Below are 17309 nucleotides of genomic sequence, written 5' to 3'. Positions count from 1 at the left end.
CCACAAAATGTCAGCGGGGTCAACAACCACCTGGCGCTATACTCTTATATCAGCGTCATATGAACGGTAGCATACTTGATATTATGTTTATCTGCTCTGCCTGATCGCATATAGAGCAAGCTGAGCTGTGTGTGATGATACTGCGTTGAGTTGTAAAGCAGGAAAATCTAATTGAAAGACTCTCAAAGTGACAAATTATCCACTTTCTCTGCAAGAATTCCTATATTGTACATGTCTAGTGTTAAGTTGAGCTCTTTATTACAGTAATTCAGAGAAATTAAATACCACAGACATTTGCCACCAAAGGAATATCTTATGGGTAATAAAGACTGTAATTATCCAATCTCTGTACCTATTTTTTTCCCCCTTTCTTCACTGGTTCTTGGTCAATTTAATTGAAAATACAAATAAAAATACACATTATTTCAGACCAACAACCAATGATTTGCAACCTGGTTTCTTCCGAGTGTTGCATTTAGAAGCATTGTTGTTAAAAGCAGTTACATGTTAGGTGGAGTTACATCGTCTGTGTACAGTGTGGTACTGAAAGCTCCACAAAAGAAAAAGAATCAGTACCGTTGAATCCTTTTTACTTTTTAAATCGTGGTTTGTATTTTGATTTGTTTAGTTTCTGATTTGAGGCAATCCAGAATAATAAGCTGTCACGCTGCAAAAAACTGTAACTACAGTACAGTGTTTAAAAGGGGTTGACTATTTCTACCACAATGCAGTCGTAACAACAGCAAAGTGTCAAGAGGGCCATCCTTTCTTTCTGTGTGTCACTCACTCCACACACACACACACACACACACACACACACACACACACACACACAGACACACACAAACAAGGAAAAACCTTTTATTAAATCAAATATTTAGTCCGTTATTTTCTGATTTTGTGCTACTATACATGACGTCAATATCTGTCATTTCTTTACATTTCAGATGTTGGTACAGTTAGTGACCATAGATATACATTAAAACATGTTCACCAAGCAATTAATTTAAATTAATCAGTTATTTAATCAATCAGGGTGCATCCCAGAGTTTGCTGCTCATCCACTAAACCAAGTCATTAATCAGCATGTCAGTGGAGAGTGTTAAGTGTCCTATGGTCTAATTGCAATGTTAAAGGCATTTCAGTCTCAGTAAATATCCAGGTCCAGATTTAAATACTTAATAATATATATATATATATATATATTTTTTTTAGTACATCATCCTGAAAATTAAAAGAAAATCAAGCCTCATGTGAGCACTGACACACACACGTCAAAGCATATCTGTCTCACCCAAAATGGTTGAACCCATCTAACTCCATTTCCAAAACATGCCACTTCCATCACAACAATGCACCGACGCCACACTGTTTTTGTTTTTCTTTTGCATAATCAATAACCCCTCTGTATATTGACTGGGGGAGGAAACAACAGTCATTAACATCCTCACATACCAAGATCTCGGCTGCAGACTCGCAGCTGAAGGAGGCTCAGTGGATACCAAGCTATCTTTAGGACCCAGTGTGTGTCTCCTCCTCAGCCTTTGTAGTTTTTTTGTGTGGAGATGAGGGAGACTGAGATGTGCTTCTTGCTTATCACGATTCACATCGAGCTTTTTTTTATCAGCTGAGGGGGGGTAGTTGAAGAGGGAAGCCAGGGATCAGCTGCCACAACTGCTTGTTTTTTTTAAATTATTTTATTATTTAAAAAAAAAAAAAGAAGCTTTTATTCCATTTATTTCCTTTTTATTGTTATACACACACACACACACACACACACACACACACACACACACACACACACATATATATTTCATTTTGGGACACTATGAAAGCCAATGCATTCCGGGTGCATTCCTGCTGCTGACTGGGACTATGATTTATCAGCTTTGTTCTCATGACAGACTTGCACTCATTCAGTCTCATCACAACAGGAGAGAGCGGTGATTTGTCTTTAACTTTCTTGCATCTTCGACGATTCCAGCTGCAGCAGGTACTTTCTGCACTTGAGGTGAGTCTGTTTTGGATGAATATTTATATATATTTTTTTTATTTTTTCTTCCCCACCTTTTCACACTCAGACACAAAGGAAACGTTTTATTTTATTATTATTTATTATGTGAGGAGCAGAAAGCGTGGGAGAGGAGCAGCGGTCTCTCTTCCACGTTTTTCTCTCATATCATTTTTCTGCAATTGGTGAATTAAATGTTATCGATAAAAAATTGGGGGAAATCGCTTCAAATCGTTATTGATCCAATTTTTATTTATTTTTTGGAAGGGGGGGACAGTAATGTTCAGTGAGTGGAGGCGTAGGTTGTGTCCGTGAATACTAATTGCTGTCAGTTGCTGTCTCTGCTCCTCTTCTTGGTCTATTTTACTTATTTTTTTTTTTTGCGTGTTAAAGGGAATCCCCCAGAAATGGGTGATGGATGTAATGACTGTTATAGGTCAGATATGAATCCACTGGCATGTCAAGCCGGTTAAACTCAGCCTCCATTCATTTACAGCGGCTGCCCTGCTGTGTGTAGGTGTTGAAGCAGCCATGTGGAGCAGAGAGAGCGCTTCTCTACTTCTCATCTGCCTGCTGGCGCTCACAGCTCTCTGGAAAACCAGGTGAGTCCTTTGAATGGGAGACGCCTTGAAGCGATGATCCCTGAGCTGTAGGACCGAGGATCACTCATTGTGTCTCCGGGGACGGACTGGGGGTCTCAATTTATCAAGTTTTTTTTTTTTTATTATGCTGGATTCATTATCAGTGGGGATCAATGCGCAGGAGCAGAGCCAGTTTACCGCCTTCAGTATCCTCAGTCTGACCATAAAAATAACCCCGGAGGGCATGTGGGTAATTATGTAGCTGGTATAGAGCCTTTGTTGAAAATGCATATTGCAAGTACAATTTTTAATAGAGACCTGGTTTCAAGGTTATTTGATATTTGCTATTACATCTGTGATATAAACAATTAAAAGAAGAATTAAAATGACTGTTTAACAAGGGATTAATTATTGTTTTAATTGCCTTTTTTCTATAATTTACGATAATAGCTATAGCCAGTATCAACCTTGAAATGCAATTTTGTGACCAAATGGCTTTTCTTCCAAGGACAATACAACTATCAATAAATCAGAATCAGGTTTTATTGCCAAATAGATTTTTTTACGTAAAGGGAATTCGCTTTGGTGTTTTGGTCCATAAAAATAAAAGAAAAAAGTCAAGTAAGTTAGGATCCGTAATAATAAAATAGACATTTACAATAAAAATCTGAAAAACAAATAAAAATCATCTTGAATTACTATAAACTGCAATGCCTGAAAGTGTGTCTAACCTTCAGTTCTTTTGAAGCAGGCACCCCTAGAGGCTGTTTTATCAGAGGACATCTCACATTATCACATCAGGTGTAAAGGTGTCTTTTGATATAGGGAGTGACAGTTTAGGTCATCCGAGTGCTTACACTAGAGGACAATTCACAAAAGAAAGAAACAGTCAATGTCAGAAGCACGAGAGGCAATTCAAATAAGGCCACTGAATCCCCTCGAGGCTCCGTTATGTCCCCACTGACGTACAGAAAACTTGTCTGGGCCAAATCGTCCATCCCATCATCTAGTGCTGTATAGGCCTTTTTCCACGGACGACATTTTGACATGTCACCACAGGAAAAACACAACAAAAAGTGTAAAAAAGTAAAAATTTAATGTGGCTGAATTCCATTTAGCATCTTAAGTCTCAGGGTCCAGGTTTACTGGGACACCTGAACAGAACAGGGACAGTGTTAATGTTATTAGCACCAGCGTAGAGAGCATAAGTATAAATGTCTGTTGTGAAAACTGGCTTTTTAAACCATGTTGGCAGAATAGGAAGAACAGGAAAACCGCACAATTTAATAGCTAACACGTAAAACCAGATACAAACTTATTACTTATGTTGAATTTTGTGAATTAGCTTTATTGTAATGGTGTTAAAATTGAATTTTCTTTAGATGTAACTGTATTGTAGCTATCAAAAACCAGGACGAGGTCTGTACAATACAGCATGAAATAAGATAAATAAACAAGATTATAAATATAAATATGAAGAGGGGGGCACTTGGATGAGCAGGTAAGATAATACGACATGAACACAGCATAATTAACATTTATTAAAATATATACCAATATCTGTAATTGTTATGCATAATCTTACATTATTTAACTACTCTTCTATTCTAACTACAAAGCAAACCTTAAAAACTAGCTAGTTGGACAAATCTTGTTAACATGAAACAATAGGAAAAACTGAACAGCTGTTAATAATCTATAATTATGGATAAGTGTGAAAATGTAAGTTATCATATCTTCTACCCAAGGTCTCGTGCAAATGCTAATGCTGTGTTTAATGGTGATTTGCTATGTGCTTTGATGCTTCAATAACAGAGCCTTAAAAATATGATTTAAATGTGGTAAAATGCTGTTGCAGTACAAATAGAAGCTCATACTTGAAAATAAAAAATCAAATATTCTATTAGGTTATAACGCCAGTAAGTAGGCTACATTAATCCAACACTGTCTCTGGTGGTTATTAAAAGAAAATGTTCCAAACTGAAAATACATTATTAACATTGTATATACATTTTATTTTGCTGCTTATAGTAACATATGCCCATAACCTGAGGCTGTTACACCAGAGCTGTCGACAGTGGTGATTATGTGGAGCTTTAATGTAGGACCTTATCAGAATTTATTTATTTACCATGAATCTCTAGCTCTGATTACATTTGCATATTCAGTTGTGTTTTGGCTCCAAGATCAGATGGCTCACAAATGTTCTGCCTTGAACTGGGTCATCCATGTGGCTGAGAAACAATGTCTATGTGTGTGTCTGTGTGTGGGTATGTATGAAATCTGCCACATAATAACAACCTCCTTTTTCCCCCCATAAATCAGGCCTCTGAGTTACGAGTCTTAATACATTAAAAATGTAAAGGTTCAGTGTGTTTAGAAGGATCTATTGGCATAAATTGGATATAATATTAATTTCATTAGTGTATAATCACCTGAATATAGCAATTATTGTGTTTTTGTTGCCTTAGAATGAGACGTTTTTATCTACGGATGAGCTGCCATGTTTCTACAGTAGCCCCAGAACAGACAAACCAAACACTGGCTCTAGACTTGGAAAGAGGAGGGTGAAGCGAGGGAGTTTCAATCCGCAACTGCGGCGCTAGATGCCATTAACTCCTACACACTGGTCTCTTTAATCAAACAAAAGTTGAAGTGTCCGTTATCATGTCATCGTGTGTCCGCCAACTAGGTCAGTGAATGCCGATGCCACGTCTGATGCCTTTAAAACCAACATCACCCTGTTCACACGGATCCTGGACAGCCTGCTGGATGGATATGACAACCGTCTACGGCCTGGTCTTGGGGGTAAGGCGATGACCTTTTATTACTGGATGTACAGAACTTCATCGTTTGAAATCTTCACTTTTTAGATCTTACTATCTTACTTACTCATTTAAAGTTGTGTTTCCATTTGTTACGAAACTGTACGTCTCTTTTTTTTAAACGGTTGATGGCTCATTTGGAGTGAGAACACTTCATTTAACATCAGCTTTTGTAGTACAGATAAGCTTTGGCAGCAATCCCCTCAAGAATAAACTGACAAACACACTCTGTGCAGAAAACATTTAGGTTATATAACACTCACTCTACTTCCTGGAAAGTAACAACGGCCAAACTGGCCACATTTAACCCCACAGAGGGATATATTCTCGCTTGAGTTTTTCTGGAAAATGCCCCGCTGAATCCGTCATAACTACTCTGCGGTTTTAACTTGGTTTGTTTAAGTATCAGTTTGTTTCTGCTGCATGGTTGTAATGCTAGTTTGACTGTAGGGTCGTGGTTGAAGTGATATCAAAGTAACATGTGGGAAGTTTGGAAAAATGTAGCTAAACAATTGTTATATTTCATTCACTGGTTATTTCATCCAGCGGTGTATTCCTTCTTGGATTATTTATATCCTAAAGGAGCAAAATGCGGTATTCAAAGTTGATTTATTTTGTAATGTCAGTACGCAGGTCAGACCCAGAAATTGCAGTATTCAGAGTAGGTTTTGGAGAGTTTGCACTTTGAGGTGCACAGCTTGAAAGCTTTAGCCTTTCTGTAATTATTGGCTGAATAATTACTGTTGATTCAATGGAAATCTACCAAGCCTCCATCACACTCTAAATGGTTAAGACAATGTTATAATATAGCTCAAGCTCGAAAAACTAGGAGATTTTTCAAAGCATTTCATCTTCTACTTTGAAGGAAATTTGCATTAAAAGATGAAGCATATTCTCCCTGAAACCCCCTTTCCCACCCCCAGCCCTCAGTGTATCTGACAGCTTTATATATATATATATATGTATAATTTTTCTTGAGTATTTGTACATTAGGTTTAATCTTACATGTTAGAAAGTTAAACAAAAAAGATTTACAAATAAAATATTCAGAATCAAATATAATCACATATAGTATATTAAGTTTCCGGAGCTTCTGAGAGGTTTGATAAATTCAAGCTGCAGAAGCATTACAGGCTTCAACATTATTCCCCACTGTCTCTGTGTCTGTGTGTGTGGAGGAGAATCACATCTCCTCCTATGGCTACTGTGCTTCCCTCTCCATCGTCACCTCTCCCATCTCATCCTCCATGTTTGGCATCTCATTTCCAGCTGGCCCCTCACCCCAAAGCTGAGCTCCTCCCTCAGGATTTGGTGCCATTTGAAATTCAAATTCCTGGGGCCATCAGCCCAGCCCAGGAGCTGCCATATGGGGAACAGACCTCCTTTAGCTTGGCAGCACTCAGCCTGTACAGCTGGACCTATACAGTAATAGTGCTGTTTGCTTGCTTTCTGTGTAGAAGAGTCACAGCCTGTTTCCATAAAATATGGTTTATACACAAAAATCTATACTTAATCCCTAAGATATATAAACGGAGAGTACATTTCTGATTTAGATTGTTGTAGTCCATTGGAGATTTATGGGATGGAATCAATAAAAATATATTGATTTTTACCGAGAAATTACATTAGAGCTTGGGGTTTGTTTTTTTTTGGTATCTTTCCATAATAACGTTTCAGCATATTGTAATTCTGTGTGGTGGTCTGAGAAAAAACTAGACTTAGGCACATCCTCTTGGCTCTGTTTTCAGACTTTAGACAATATATCCTGTGATGGGAAACTTCGGCCAATCACAGATCATTTCAGAGAGAGGGTGTTTCTGATTCAATGGCAGAAAATTCAACACAAAATTCAACAACTTGTGATGCATTTCCAATTCTAGTTATAGTCCAAAATGTCACTGTGATGCCGCTTGGATCAACTAGTGGCAAAAGAGCATGATGACAAACAGTAAACAACTTTTGAAGGGGGTCAGTGGTGTGTGTCCCTGCCTGGTGTACTAGTCGTGCAGCTTTCACTGGCACAAAACTGAGCATTTCCTTGTCCGTGTTATTAGATGTCGGTGTGACAGTCCTATAATAAGGTGCCCCCCTCCCAGAGAAATCAAGTTCTCCACTTTTTCTTGCCCATCACCGCCAAAGCAGAGTGTTTCTGAGGCAGTCAAAAATGATGTCTGGACCATCCTCTCATCCCGGTGTTAGACCGGCGTTCTGTTGATTTATTTTATTTTCAACAGGTAGCACATTCACTCGCATTGCAGCTGCCTCTGAAGCCTGGGATGCTCTGTCTTGGGTCCACGGAGCTTCTGTAGGGGCGTCTTTGAGAGGACGAGTTGCGGTAAGAGGGTCTCGGCGAACCCTACAAGGCAAGAGGTTTTGCATTGCAACCGACTCCTTCTGCTGGCATTCGAACTTCTAGGTTTGGTGGCAGGGCCTTTAGAGGAGCGATACGAAGCAGCAGAGAGAGGCGGAAGGTTTTGCCTTCTGCAGCTTTAATTAATGATTCTCCACCAACAGACAGCTCTGTCTTTAATATGATCCCTGCCATGTTAAAGACAGAGATCAGCCATCTGAAATAAAAAACTTGAATAAAACATTCAAACATAAATTAGGCGCTTTCATCTTAAGTGTCTTGCAGTACAATGAGCACATGCATTTTTCTCAGGATTTGGCCCCAATGGGAGCCCAAACCCCAACACTCAAGATGTAGCACCATAACTGTATCCATTAACGTACACAGAAGCAACATCATGGTGCAGAATTCAGTGGAGAAACAGGAACATGGCATCAGATGGAGGTTTCCACATCGTAGACACATTAGGTTTAGTGTGTCACATCTGTGGGAAAAACATGTTAATGCTTCACTGGACGCTGGTTTGTAACACATTTATAAAGGCTGAAAATGTGTCTAAAAGCTGCACGTGTACATATAGTTTATTCAAGGATACAGAGTGAATCCCTTTGACAGTTTGCATGGTCTGAATGGCGTGCTACCAAAACAAGAGCCTGAATCCTGATGTAGCTAATATATTTACTGTATGTAATCTCTCTCTGTATGAATCTTTAAATATTAAATAATTTATTTATAGCCGGTATTACAAAATGTAATTTCCTATGTAATCATTTCACTCAGTGGCGGTGTTGTCCCTCCTCCACATGATAATTCAAATAATAGAAAACAGCAGTTGGGGACACGGCCTGTGGACAAAATAACGCAATGCAATAACAAGATCTCAAACTACAATTAAACATTTAAAAGTAGAATCAGTTACAGGCCCGTTGCCATAGATTGTACACAAAATGATACGATCCTATACTGAGGCTGAACACTGAGTTACAGTTTACATGTTGTGACATTTAAATCTATCCCGATGAACACTCTGCCGTGTCTTACTGTAGTGAACGAGAGCTGTGAGTTCAAACAGTACATCCTCCACTTGATAATCAAATGATAAAGATGGAAAAGATGAATCTAGGGCAGGGGTTTTTCAAGATGAACCCTGGTCCCCTTGGGGCTACTAGAAGGTTTCAGGGGATAGAAAAAACAACAACAAAACAACTGTAATTGTTTCAACAATGAATGAATTACTGTGTAGGTTTAGGCTGCACATTTCTCTTGAAGTTATTTATAGAAAATACAATATAACCAAAGCCATTTGATGGCTAAACAGGCCTCTTGCGTTCATTTTATCTAATATAGAGCCTATATTGTAACTAGTGTGGACTAAATTGCAACCCTAGCAGGTTTAATTCAGCATTTCTTTTCCTACTTGTCTACAGTGTTGAAGCAATACCAAGCTCTTTTAAAATGCACCAATTGGTTTCTGTCACTTACACTGAAATCAAGCCAGGCTGCAGAGAGTGAATGCAGCAAACACAGTTGCTCCCACATCATCATTAGTGTGACTGCGAGGCAGTTCACTTCTGTTCATATTCACACTTCTGCTTCTAATTTGTTTCCCACCCAAAAAAATTTGTCATCTAACTACCACTTCATGCTCAGAGCTATGTTCTGGCTTTATAGCAGCACCAAGCATGTTTTTAATGTCAAACAAATGTTTAAATTAAATATCCATCCATGCATCTGTTTACAGAAGAAGTAAAAGTTAGAAGGAATCTTTAAAGCTGCACTAAGTCCAGTATTTATTATATATCTATATTATAAGAACATTGGGTCAAATATGGCTCTGTCTATGTGTGATGTGATAGGTGTCGCTCGTAGTAACAAACCCACAGATAATTATCACTAAACTCTGCTGTTCAGTTGGGGAGTTTGAGCATCTCTCAGCTCATTGTTTTGGTTCAACCCTGTGAAATCCATAAAAACCAGAAACACAAGTCCAACTGATGCTAATGTTGCTTCGTGTCAACTGGTTCTGTAAACAGGCAACGAGTTTCTAACACCGCCAGCTCATCGAGTCACACTCACTTTATAGTGACCCTCTTTTGTATGATTGAGTAAATTGACAACATCTGATTAAGTGGTATAATTTATGGATATTTCACATTATATTCAAACCAATAACAGTGCAGAACAGATAAACTGTACAAATAAGAGTGAACACACAATAACTGCAGGAAGTTTGTGTCAAATGAGCAACTTGAGCAGATTATTTCCTGTTACATCAGGAACATTTCATGCAATTTTATGTCTGTATTATTTATTCATGCGTTTTTAATTTAGGTGTCTTTTCTTGACAAATTCAAGTTTTATTCTTCCTTGATGCTTGGCCATTGTTCTATTAGCCCTTTGGTTGTTTTAACATTTCTAATGCAGGATGAGGCTGTTTAGCAGAGAGTGAAGGCTCTGTGAATATACCTCACGTTCTTCACAGAAATTAGGAAAATGCTGAGATATAGGCCAACTGTATACACATTTAAAAATTTTTCTTACACCTCCTAAAACCAAGAAGACCCCCCATGAATCTTTGGTGACCCCCAGCTTGGGCACCAGTGTGTTAACTGATTAATGCAGCTTTAAAACTACACTTAAGTTTGATGTAATTATTACACACCTCGCTGTTTTGTTACGCTCCACATATTCGCTGTGGTGATCTGATCAGATTTCTGGCTAAAAATACATATTCATCAGGTGGATATTATGGAATATTTGTGTTGTTTGCACTGTGGGTGATATTGTGACACGTTACGGGTGGATTCTGGTTGGATTGGTTGATTCTGTAAATGAAGATCTTGGCTCCAGGGGGACTGCTGTCGCTGCTGCATGCAACTAGAAGAACCCCGGTGTCTGCTCAATGAGCTAAAAATGCCAGCAGTGCTAACCACACAGAAACATTAAACACAAAATTTCACCTACAGTACAAGACATCAGCTCTTAAGACATTTAATCAAAAAGCTGTAATGAACTTTCTTTAATCACTGTTGTGTCGCAGTAATCAGCAGTAGGGAGAGGAAGGCGGCAGTTATACAGATTGTTAATTTAAGTGCAGCTATTAAAACGTCCGACAGTTTGATCATCGTAGTAAAACCAGGCTCGGCTTATAAGAATTTCATCTCTCTGGACTGATGTCATTCGTGCCTCCTGACCCAACCCGCTGTCCAACATTTATTTTTTGCTGATGCTCTTTATCGCCGTCCAAACTGGCAAGAGTTAAGTTGACATTTTGATAGTTTCACAGCGGGACGTACTGTCCCCTAACACAGGCAGGTTTTCGTCTGACCAATTAAACATGGTTCAGCAGGCCCATCTGTACCATATGATTCACATTATATGAAAAGCACATGGTTATGACTGTTCTGAATAAATGAACTTTAGGTATTGTCCTTATTCCTATAAATAAGTGTCCAAACGTCCTCGGGCATTAAATGCACTCTGGATATTTTTAAATAGTAAACATGTATTTTTCCTGAGGGCTGTGCTTTTCTAGGTTTGCTACTGTGAGGATGCATCATTTGTTCAAATTGGTTTGGCTTCCGAATTTGCTCCACTCATTCAATGCAAATGGCCTGTCATTTGGTGGTGCATGTGGTTTTCTACAGCCTTCTGTTTGTTGTTTATTATTGTGGTAGATTTATTGAATGTGTTGAGTTATGTTATACTGCAAGCCTTACTCCATGGCACCAAAAAAGTATTTTTATTTGCTATTCAAATGAACTCCCTATAACACAAAAATGTACACATAATTATCTGGGCAAAGTAAACAAACTCCAAACAAGAACAAAATATGATCAACAACATTGAAGGTACTGTATTAACTTTCAGACCAGATGTCGCACTAGAGCACCAGCATGTCAGACCAGAACAAATGCTCTACTGCCCACCAGACAAAAACACTACTTTTACTTCCCAGTTCATAAAACTTCATTCAAACAAAATAAAACTCGCCAAAATTGTCTTTGTTAGTCTTTCCACAACAATCACCAACTCTGTTTTGGTCGAACTAAACCCTTAATTCACTGAGTTAGATCTGAAACGGCTGCAATGTAATCCCCGGGGACAAACGCATCGCTCAAACTACGCTCAAAGTACGTCCACTACCAGTGCTTGTCTTACAACATGGACAGGATCCCTACACAGGTATAACTTTTTGTTAAAGAGTGAACATAATAGAATAAAAAGAAAATAGCATAAATATACAAGGATGACATCAAAAATACAAAAACAAATGTAAAGCAATGCTCTGGAAACCACAAAATATCTAAAGAAAACATTATTTCTTATAATGAAATAGGCCAATAACTTCACAAAGATCCACAATAAACTAAGAAGAAACTTGCTCTTGGTAGCACAAAGTGCAGCACAAAACCTAAATAAGATTTTTTATACAAAGAACCAAACTCCTATCAAATACTAACACAGGATAAATAGAGAGACAGGCAACTTATTTCTCTGTGCAATTGCCTGAATACATGCATGTAAAGATCACTTTCATATCATCAGTGTTGGCAAGATTCACATTTCATGGCATTAACCACTGGCTGTGCCTGAAATCGTTCACTTAATCACTACTCACTATACAGACTATAAATAGTGTCAGAATGAAAAAATACAATTCATATGTGTTAGTGGTCTAAATGTACCTCTTTTTTTTCTGTTTTCACAATGAAGGATGGTTGTTACCGTTTGGCTCGAGGCCGTAGATTTTATACTCCTTTTTGGGGATCATTTGCATCCAGTATATAAAGTCTGATATTATGATAAAAAAAAAAAAACTTCCCTCTCACCCTCTTGGGGTGTTATCTGTGTCATCCTCAAGCTCGGGTCCTCTACCAGAGGCCTGGGAGTTTGAGATATATATATATATATATATATAACGGAACAGGCCAAGTCACTAAGAAGTACAGTACTCCCCAATGATAAAATGCACCATATTGTATCTTTTTACAAGAAGAAATGCGTTTAATGTCAAACATTTAGTTTTTAGTGAGGTAGTGTTTCTGAAAACAAAAACCTGATCATTGTAAATCAGCCTGATTCACATACAAAGGCCTGGTTTACATAAATAAATGCACCTCACCATCTTGTCTCACTAAATGGCTTGCAACTATTACCTGGCAACCTGCCACTTCCTCTTGATTTACATAACCTTATAAATAAGAAAGCATTTTCATAATATGTCTTGTTAGAGGGACGTGAATGGCGGCTTCCCCTTGCCATGCATGAGAGCACTTTACTGAGGAGTAATGATCTCTTCAGACTGTATGTGAGATGCTGTTCGCTGTGTAGTACCGAGTGTAGAGTAAAACGTGAAAGCTTTTTGAATTTACCGAGCATGAGAGATTGAGCTTCAGTAATTATTGAAAGAGACAGAGTGTAGAGAAAGCAAATGGACCTGATGCAGCAGCGCTGATGCAGTAGCGCATTATCACTTGAATAGGAATCATGTGAGGCTTTGCTCTTCCTATCTGTCACATCAGTCTGAACATTTAGGACAAATTTTATACGCTTAAAATCATAGTTTACAAGTTGCCGTGGCTCGCTAAATTTGATCTTACAAGAGTTGCCCATGAACTGGATGGCACAGGTCATAGGCTGACAATTCATCTGATTGCCGAACATTCTTCACGTATTGTTAGAAGGAGTACAACTTTGTTAGACATGATACACCGATCAGCCATTACATTATGATGAAGTGGGCTTCCCTGGTGGTCATAGAGTGCCCCATACATTACAAACTGTGAAGCACTGTGTGTTCTGACACCTTTCTATCAGAACCAGCAACTGTTTCAGCAGTTTGAGCTACAGTAGCTCGTCTGTTGGATCGGACCACACAGGCCAGCCTTCGCTCCCCAAGTGCATCAATAAGCCGTGGCCGCCCATGACCCTGTCTCCAGTTCACAGCTTTTCCTTCCTTGGACCACTTTTGATAGGTACTGACCTCTGCAGACCGGGAACATCCCACAAGAGCTGCAGTTTTGGAGATGCTCTGACCCAGTCGTCTAGCCATCACAATTTGGCCCCTTGTCAAAGTCGCTCAAATCCTCACACTGCCCATTTTTCCTGCTTCTAACACATCAACTCTGAGGACAAAATGTTCACTTGCTGCCTGATATATCCCACCCACTGACAGTAGCAATGATAACCAGATAATCAGTGTTATTCACTTCACCAGTCAGTGCTCATAATGTTATGGCTGATTGGTGTATACACGCACATTTTTAAAGTCTGTTGAATTTGCAGAAAAAAAAGTTATGATCCTTAAGAGTTGATTTATCGCACACACACACACACACACACACACACACACACACACACACACGGTTGACGGTAACAGCAGGGCTTAGTGGCAAATGGCTCCAAAATCTACTCGCTCAAAGTCATTTTTTACTTCCCTCAATACAAACTGTTGTTCTGTTCCTCTCTGCAATGTTTCAAACCGATCCTGAAAATGACCATGTCTTGTTTTGTAGGCACATTTGTGATGACAGCTTCTGTAAGGGCTAACCTCTGTGACACTGCATTTCCTGAGACTCCTTCACAATGAAAGCCCCCTGACTTTGTTTTTACCCCTTTGGGTGTTTTGCTGCCTCTAATTGTTGTCTCTTATCCAGACAGGATAACTGAGGTGAAGACAAACATCTACGTCACCAGCTTTGGACCAGTTTCAGACACAGACATGGTGAGAGCAGATATTTGACATTTATTTATTGTGTTTATTCACCCACACATTTGCTGTTGAATAAACACTTAGAGAACAACACCGCTGCAGAGGAAAGCCTTGTACTTCCTTGTTCATACAAACCTAAAGAAAGAAAAAAGGAGCTTCTTTTGCTTTATTTTTAGTTTCATTACGGCTTTCCCTCCTTTCATAATTGCATCATCTCCCTCTCTCTCTCCGCACGCACAACACAATACTGAAGTGGGACGAGTTTTCCACACTAAAGCACGATGTCTATTCATCTGACAATTTTCATCTTATAAATTATTTAAAGTCCTCTTGTTATTCTAGTCACTCCTTTGTTTATCCTGGGCTTTCCTGTTTATCATTCTGAAGCATGCGCCCACCTTCACATCATATCATCAGCGTCCCTTCTATTGTTGAAGACCCATTTTCCAAGTGATTGATCTATTGATTTAACAGTTATGATGTTGGAGTTCAATGCAGTGGCCCCTGAAAGATATGTAAACTAGAAGGCACTCAGTTTAATATAAACCAACACTTGTGCGGAACAGGTCTCGGGCACAGAATAATAAATCAGTTTAAGACTGAAAAATAAAAGACAAATCGCATGGTGGAAATCCCAAATCCAGATCACCACCCACATCTGATCTGTCCACTAAATTTCAGCCAAATCAAAACCTGAAGTCTACTATTTATATATATATATATATATGTGGCAAGCAAACAGATGGACAGACAGATAAACATCTGAAAGGGCTGAAAACATCATCTCCTTCAATTTCACTGGCAGAGGTCACCACTGCCATTAGAGCTTATAACCATAGAAGTAAGCTACTAATATGTCAGAATTAGAAAGTCCATGGGGCAAAATCTTCTCAATGTATGTTCAGATTTGAAAAATGATATTATTATTATGTATTAAAAAGTAAAATTAACATTACGGTATAGCAAAATAGGACACAACAGCTGGAAATACATGATTTATTTCAGGTTCAAGTCTTACACAGTCTGAAATATTATCCTCTGACCTGATTGATTTATTCAGATACTGTAGAGCAATTCAGCTGATTGCCGAGGTCGCCGCTTTATAGGATTTATAGGAAGTCTACTGACAGCCGGAGCTGGAGAATGAAATAAAAATAATTAGTACGACCAAAAAACATACCATGTCTAGCTTCAAAAGAGCGTTAGCCAGACAATTTTTGTTGTAACACAATGCCTTAAAGGATATTTCTATTTTATTACAACTTAGATTAACAGATTAATAGCTACAGCCATTATTTGTATTGGTAATATTAACGTTATACTCACTCATTAAAGTATACTGAAGTCAGTTCGCTGATTTTGGGACACTGCAGCATCAATAAAAAGAACTCAGAAGAGGCAAGAATCACGTACAGTTCAGTAAACTGCATGAAAAAAACATAAATGTCTGTCTCTCAGTCATTTGGGTCTTCCCTACCCGGTCTGTGGCAGTCAGCCTTAAGCCCATTTGTTAATACTGAAGACATAAATCTTTAAGAAAAGGTCACAAATATGTAGTTTAATTTTTTAAAAAGGCAAATCCAGTCACAGCAGGACTGCACAGGTCAGGCGTTAGTGAACTTGCAACTTCCCAACTGACAGCCGAGGGACATTATTGAACATTTACTAATTGGCATAAAGAAACAAAAAAGGATTCCCAGTGTGAATCAATTTGTTTTCATTGAATTAGAAAGTAGTCGACGGGCCACCTGGTACCCTGTCCCGAGGGCCCCAAGTCGAGCTCAGGTTAGCTAGAATTATTTCGAGAGGAAACGAAGAGGCAGCGGTAAGATCATATCCAAACATCTGTCACAGGTTACAGACCTATAATTCCTGCTTCATCTGTGATCTACAATACTCTGTTTACTTGTGTAATTAGGGATTATTACTGATGCTTTAGGTGCATTCATTTTCACTTCAAATAAAATGTTTTATAGTAATTAGCTCTACAAGCTGTGGCTTGTTTGTTATTTGTGTGATCATCTGACGGCGGCTCATATGTACGGCCTTGTTCTCTAATTTGCTTTAGTGGATAAAATGCTATCGTAAGCAATAATAATGATGGTCACAACTACAAAAACAAATCCCAAATTTGTAATAACATAGAATTATCCTTTCACTGTAAGAGCTGCTGTACCCTAAAAGAAGGCGATTTGGTGTCAGTGGACAGTTTCGGTGTCTCAAGATCTAAATGTCAGAGGCCTTTTAACTGTGACAAGAAAAAAACTCTGGAGGAATTGATCATCCTCTCACTCTTACTTACTGTGTGTGAATCACACAAACATGCACACGCACTCTCACACGTACACACATTTAACAGCGCAGAGCTTTCTGCCCTAAATCCTTCCTCATGTGTGGTTTCTTTTGACAACAGGGGATTGTAGGTCAAGGGGTTGTCTTGGCCTCAGAGCCAGCTTAGGAAAACACCGTCTCAGATAGCTGAGAGGAACACGGAGAGCACCGGCCTCACCTTGATGGAGCTTTGACAACTAGAGAAAGCCGTACAGTGCCCAGGTTTTAAAGTGGCAGGTGAAGTCAGTCGTGAAGAACTGCTGCTTGTAGGCTCAGATAAAACAGGGCAGTGAAAATGTTTTATTTTACATTTTTTCAGCAGAAATGGGAGTTATTTTAATATAGTGGAAAGTTGATACCATTGACTGTATATAATTACTGGACAGAGCTTCTGGGTCTGTGAAGTGAAGCCAATGTGGAAGTGTTTTACACCTGCATTCTTTCTAATGGCCAGCAGGGGGCAGCTCCATAGGCTGCAAAAAAGAAGTCAGATAGT

At 38.8% G+C, this 17309-nt stretch overlaps 1 protein-coding gene across 1 annotated transcript in view; it reads left to right on the top strand.

Annotated features, from left to right (window-relative positions):
• The first annotated feature begins 1539 nt into the window (after positions 1–1539).
• Positions 1540–17309, top strand: part of LOC127375001 (gamma-aminobutyric acid receptor subunit alpha-2) — a 34225-nt gene continuing 18455 nt past the window's right edge. The window contains exons 1-4 of the mRNA XM_051420756.1: positions 1540–2011; positions 2508–2613; positions 5285–5400; positions 14427–14494. Coding sequence (XP_051276716.1) covers positions 2543–2613; positions 5285–5400; positions 14427–14494 — 255 coding nt within the window. The 5' untranslated portion in view covers positions 1540–2011; positions 2508–2542. The remainder of the gene's footprint in view (positions 2012–2507; positions 2614–5284; positions 5401–14426; positions 14495–17309) is intronic.

Source organism: Dicentrarchus labrax, unplaced genomic scaffold (genome assembly GCF_905237075.1).
Source record: "Dicentrarchus labrax unplaced genomic scaffold, dlabrax2021, whole genome shotgun sequence".
NCBI classification, from domain to species: domain Eukaryota; kingdom Metazoa; phylum Chordata; class Actinopteri; family Moronidae; genus Dicentrarchus; species Dicentrarchus labrax.
The sequence above is the reverse complement of the archived record's forward strand: the minus strand, read 5'-3'. Positions and strand labels throughout refer to the sequence as shown.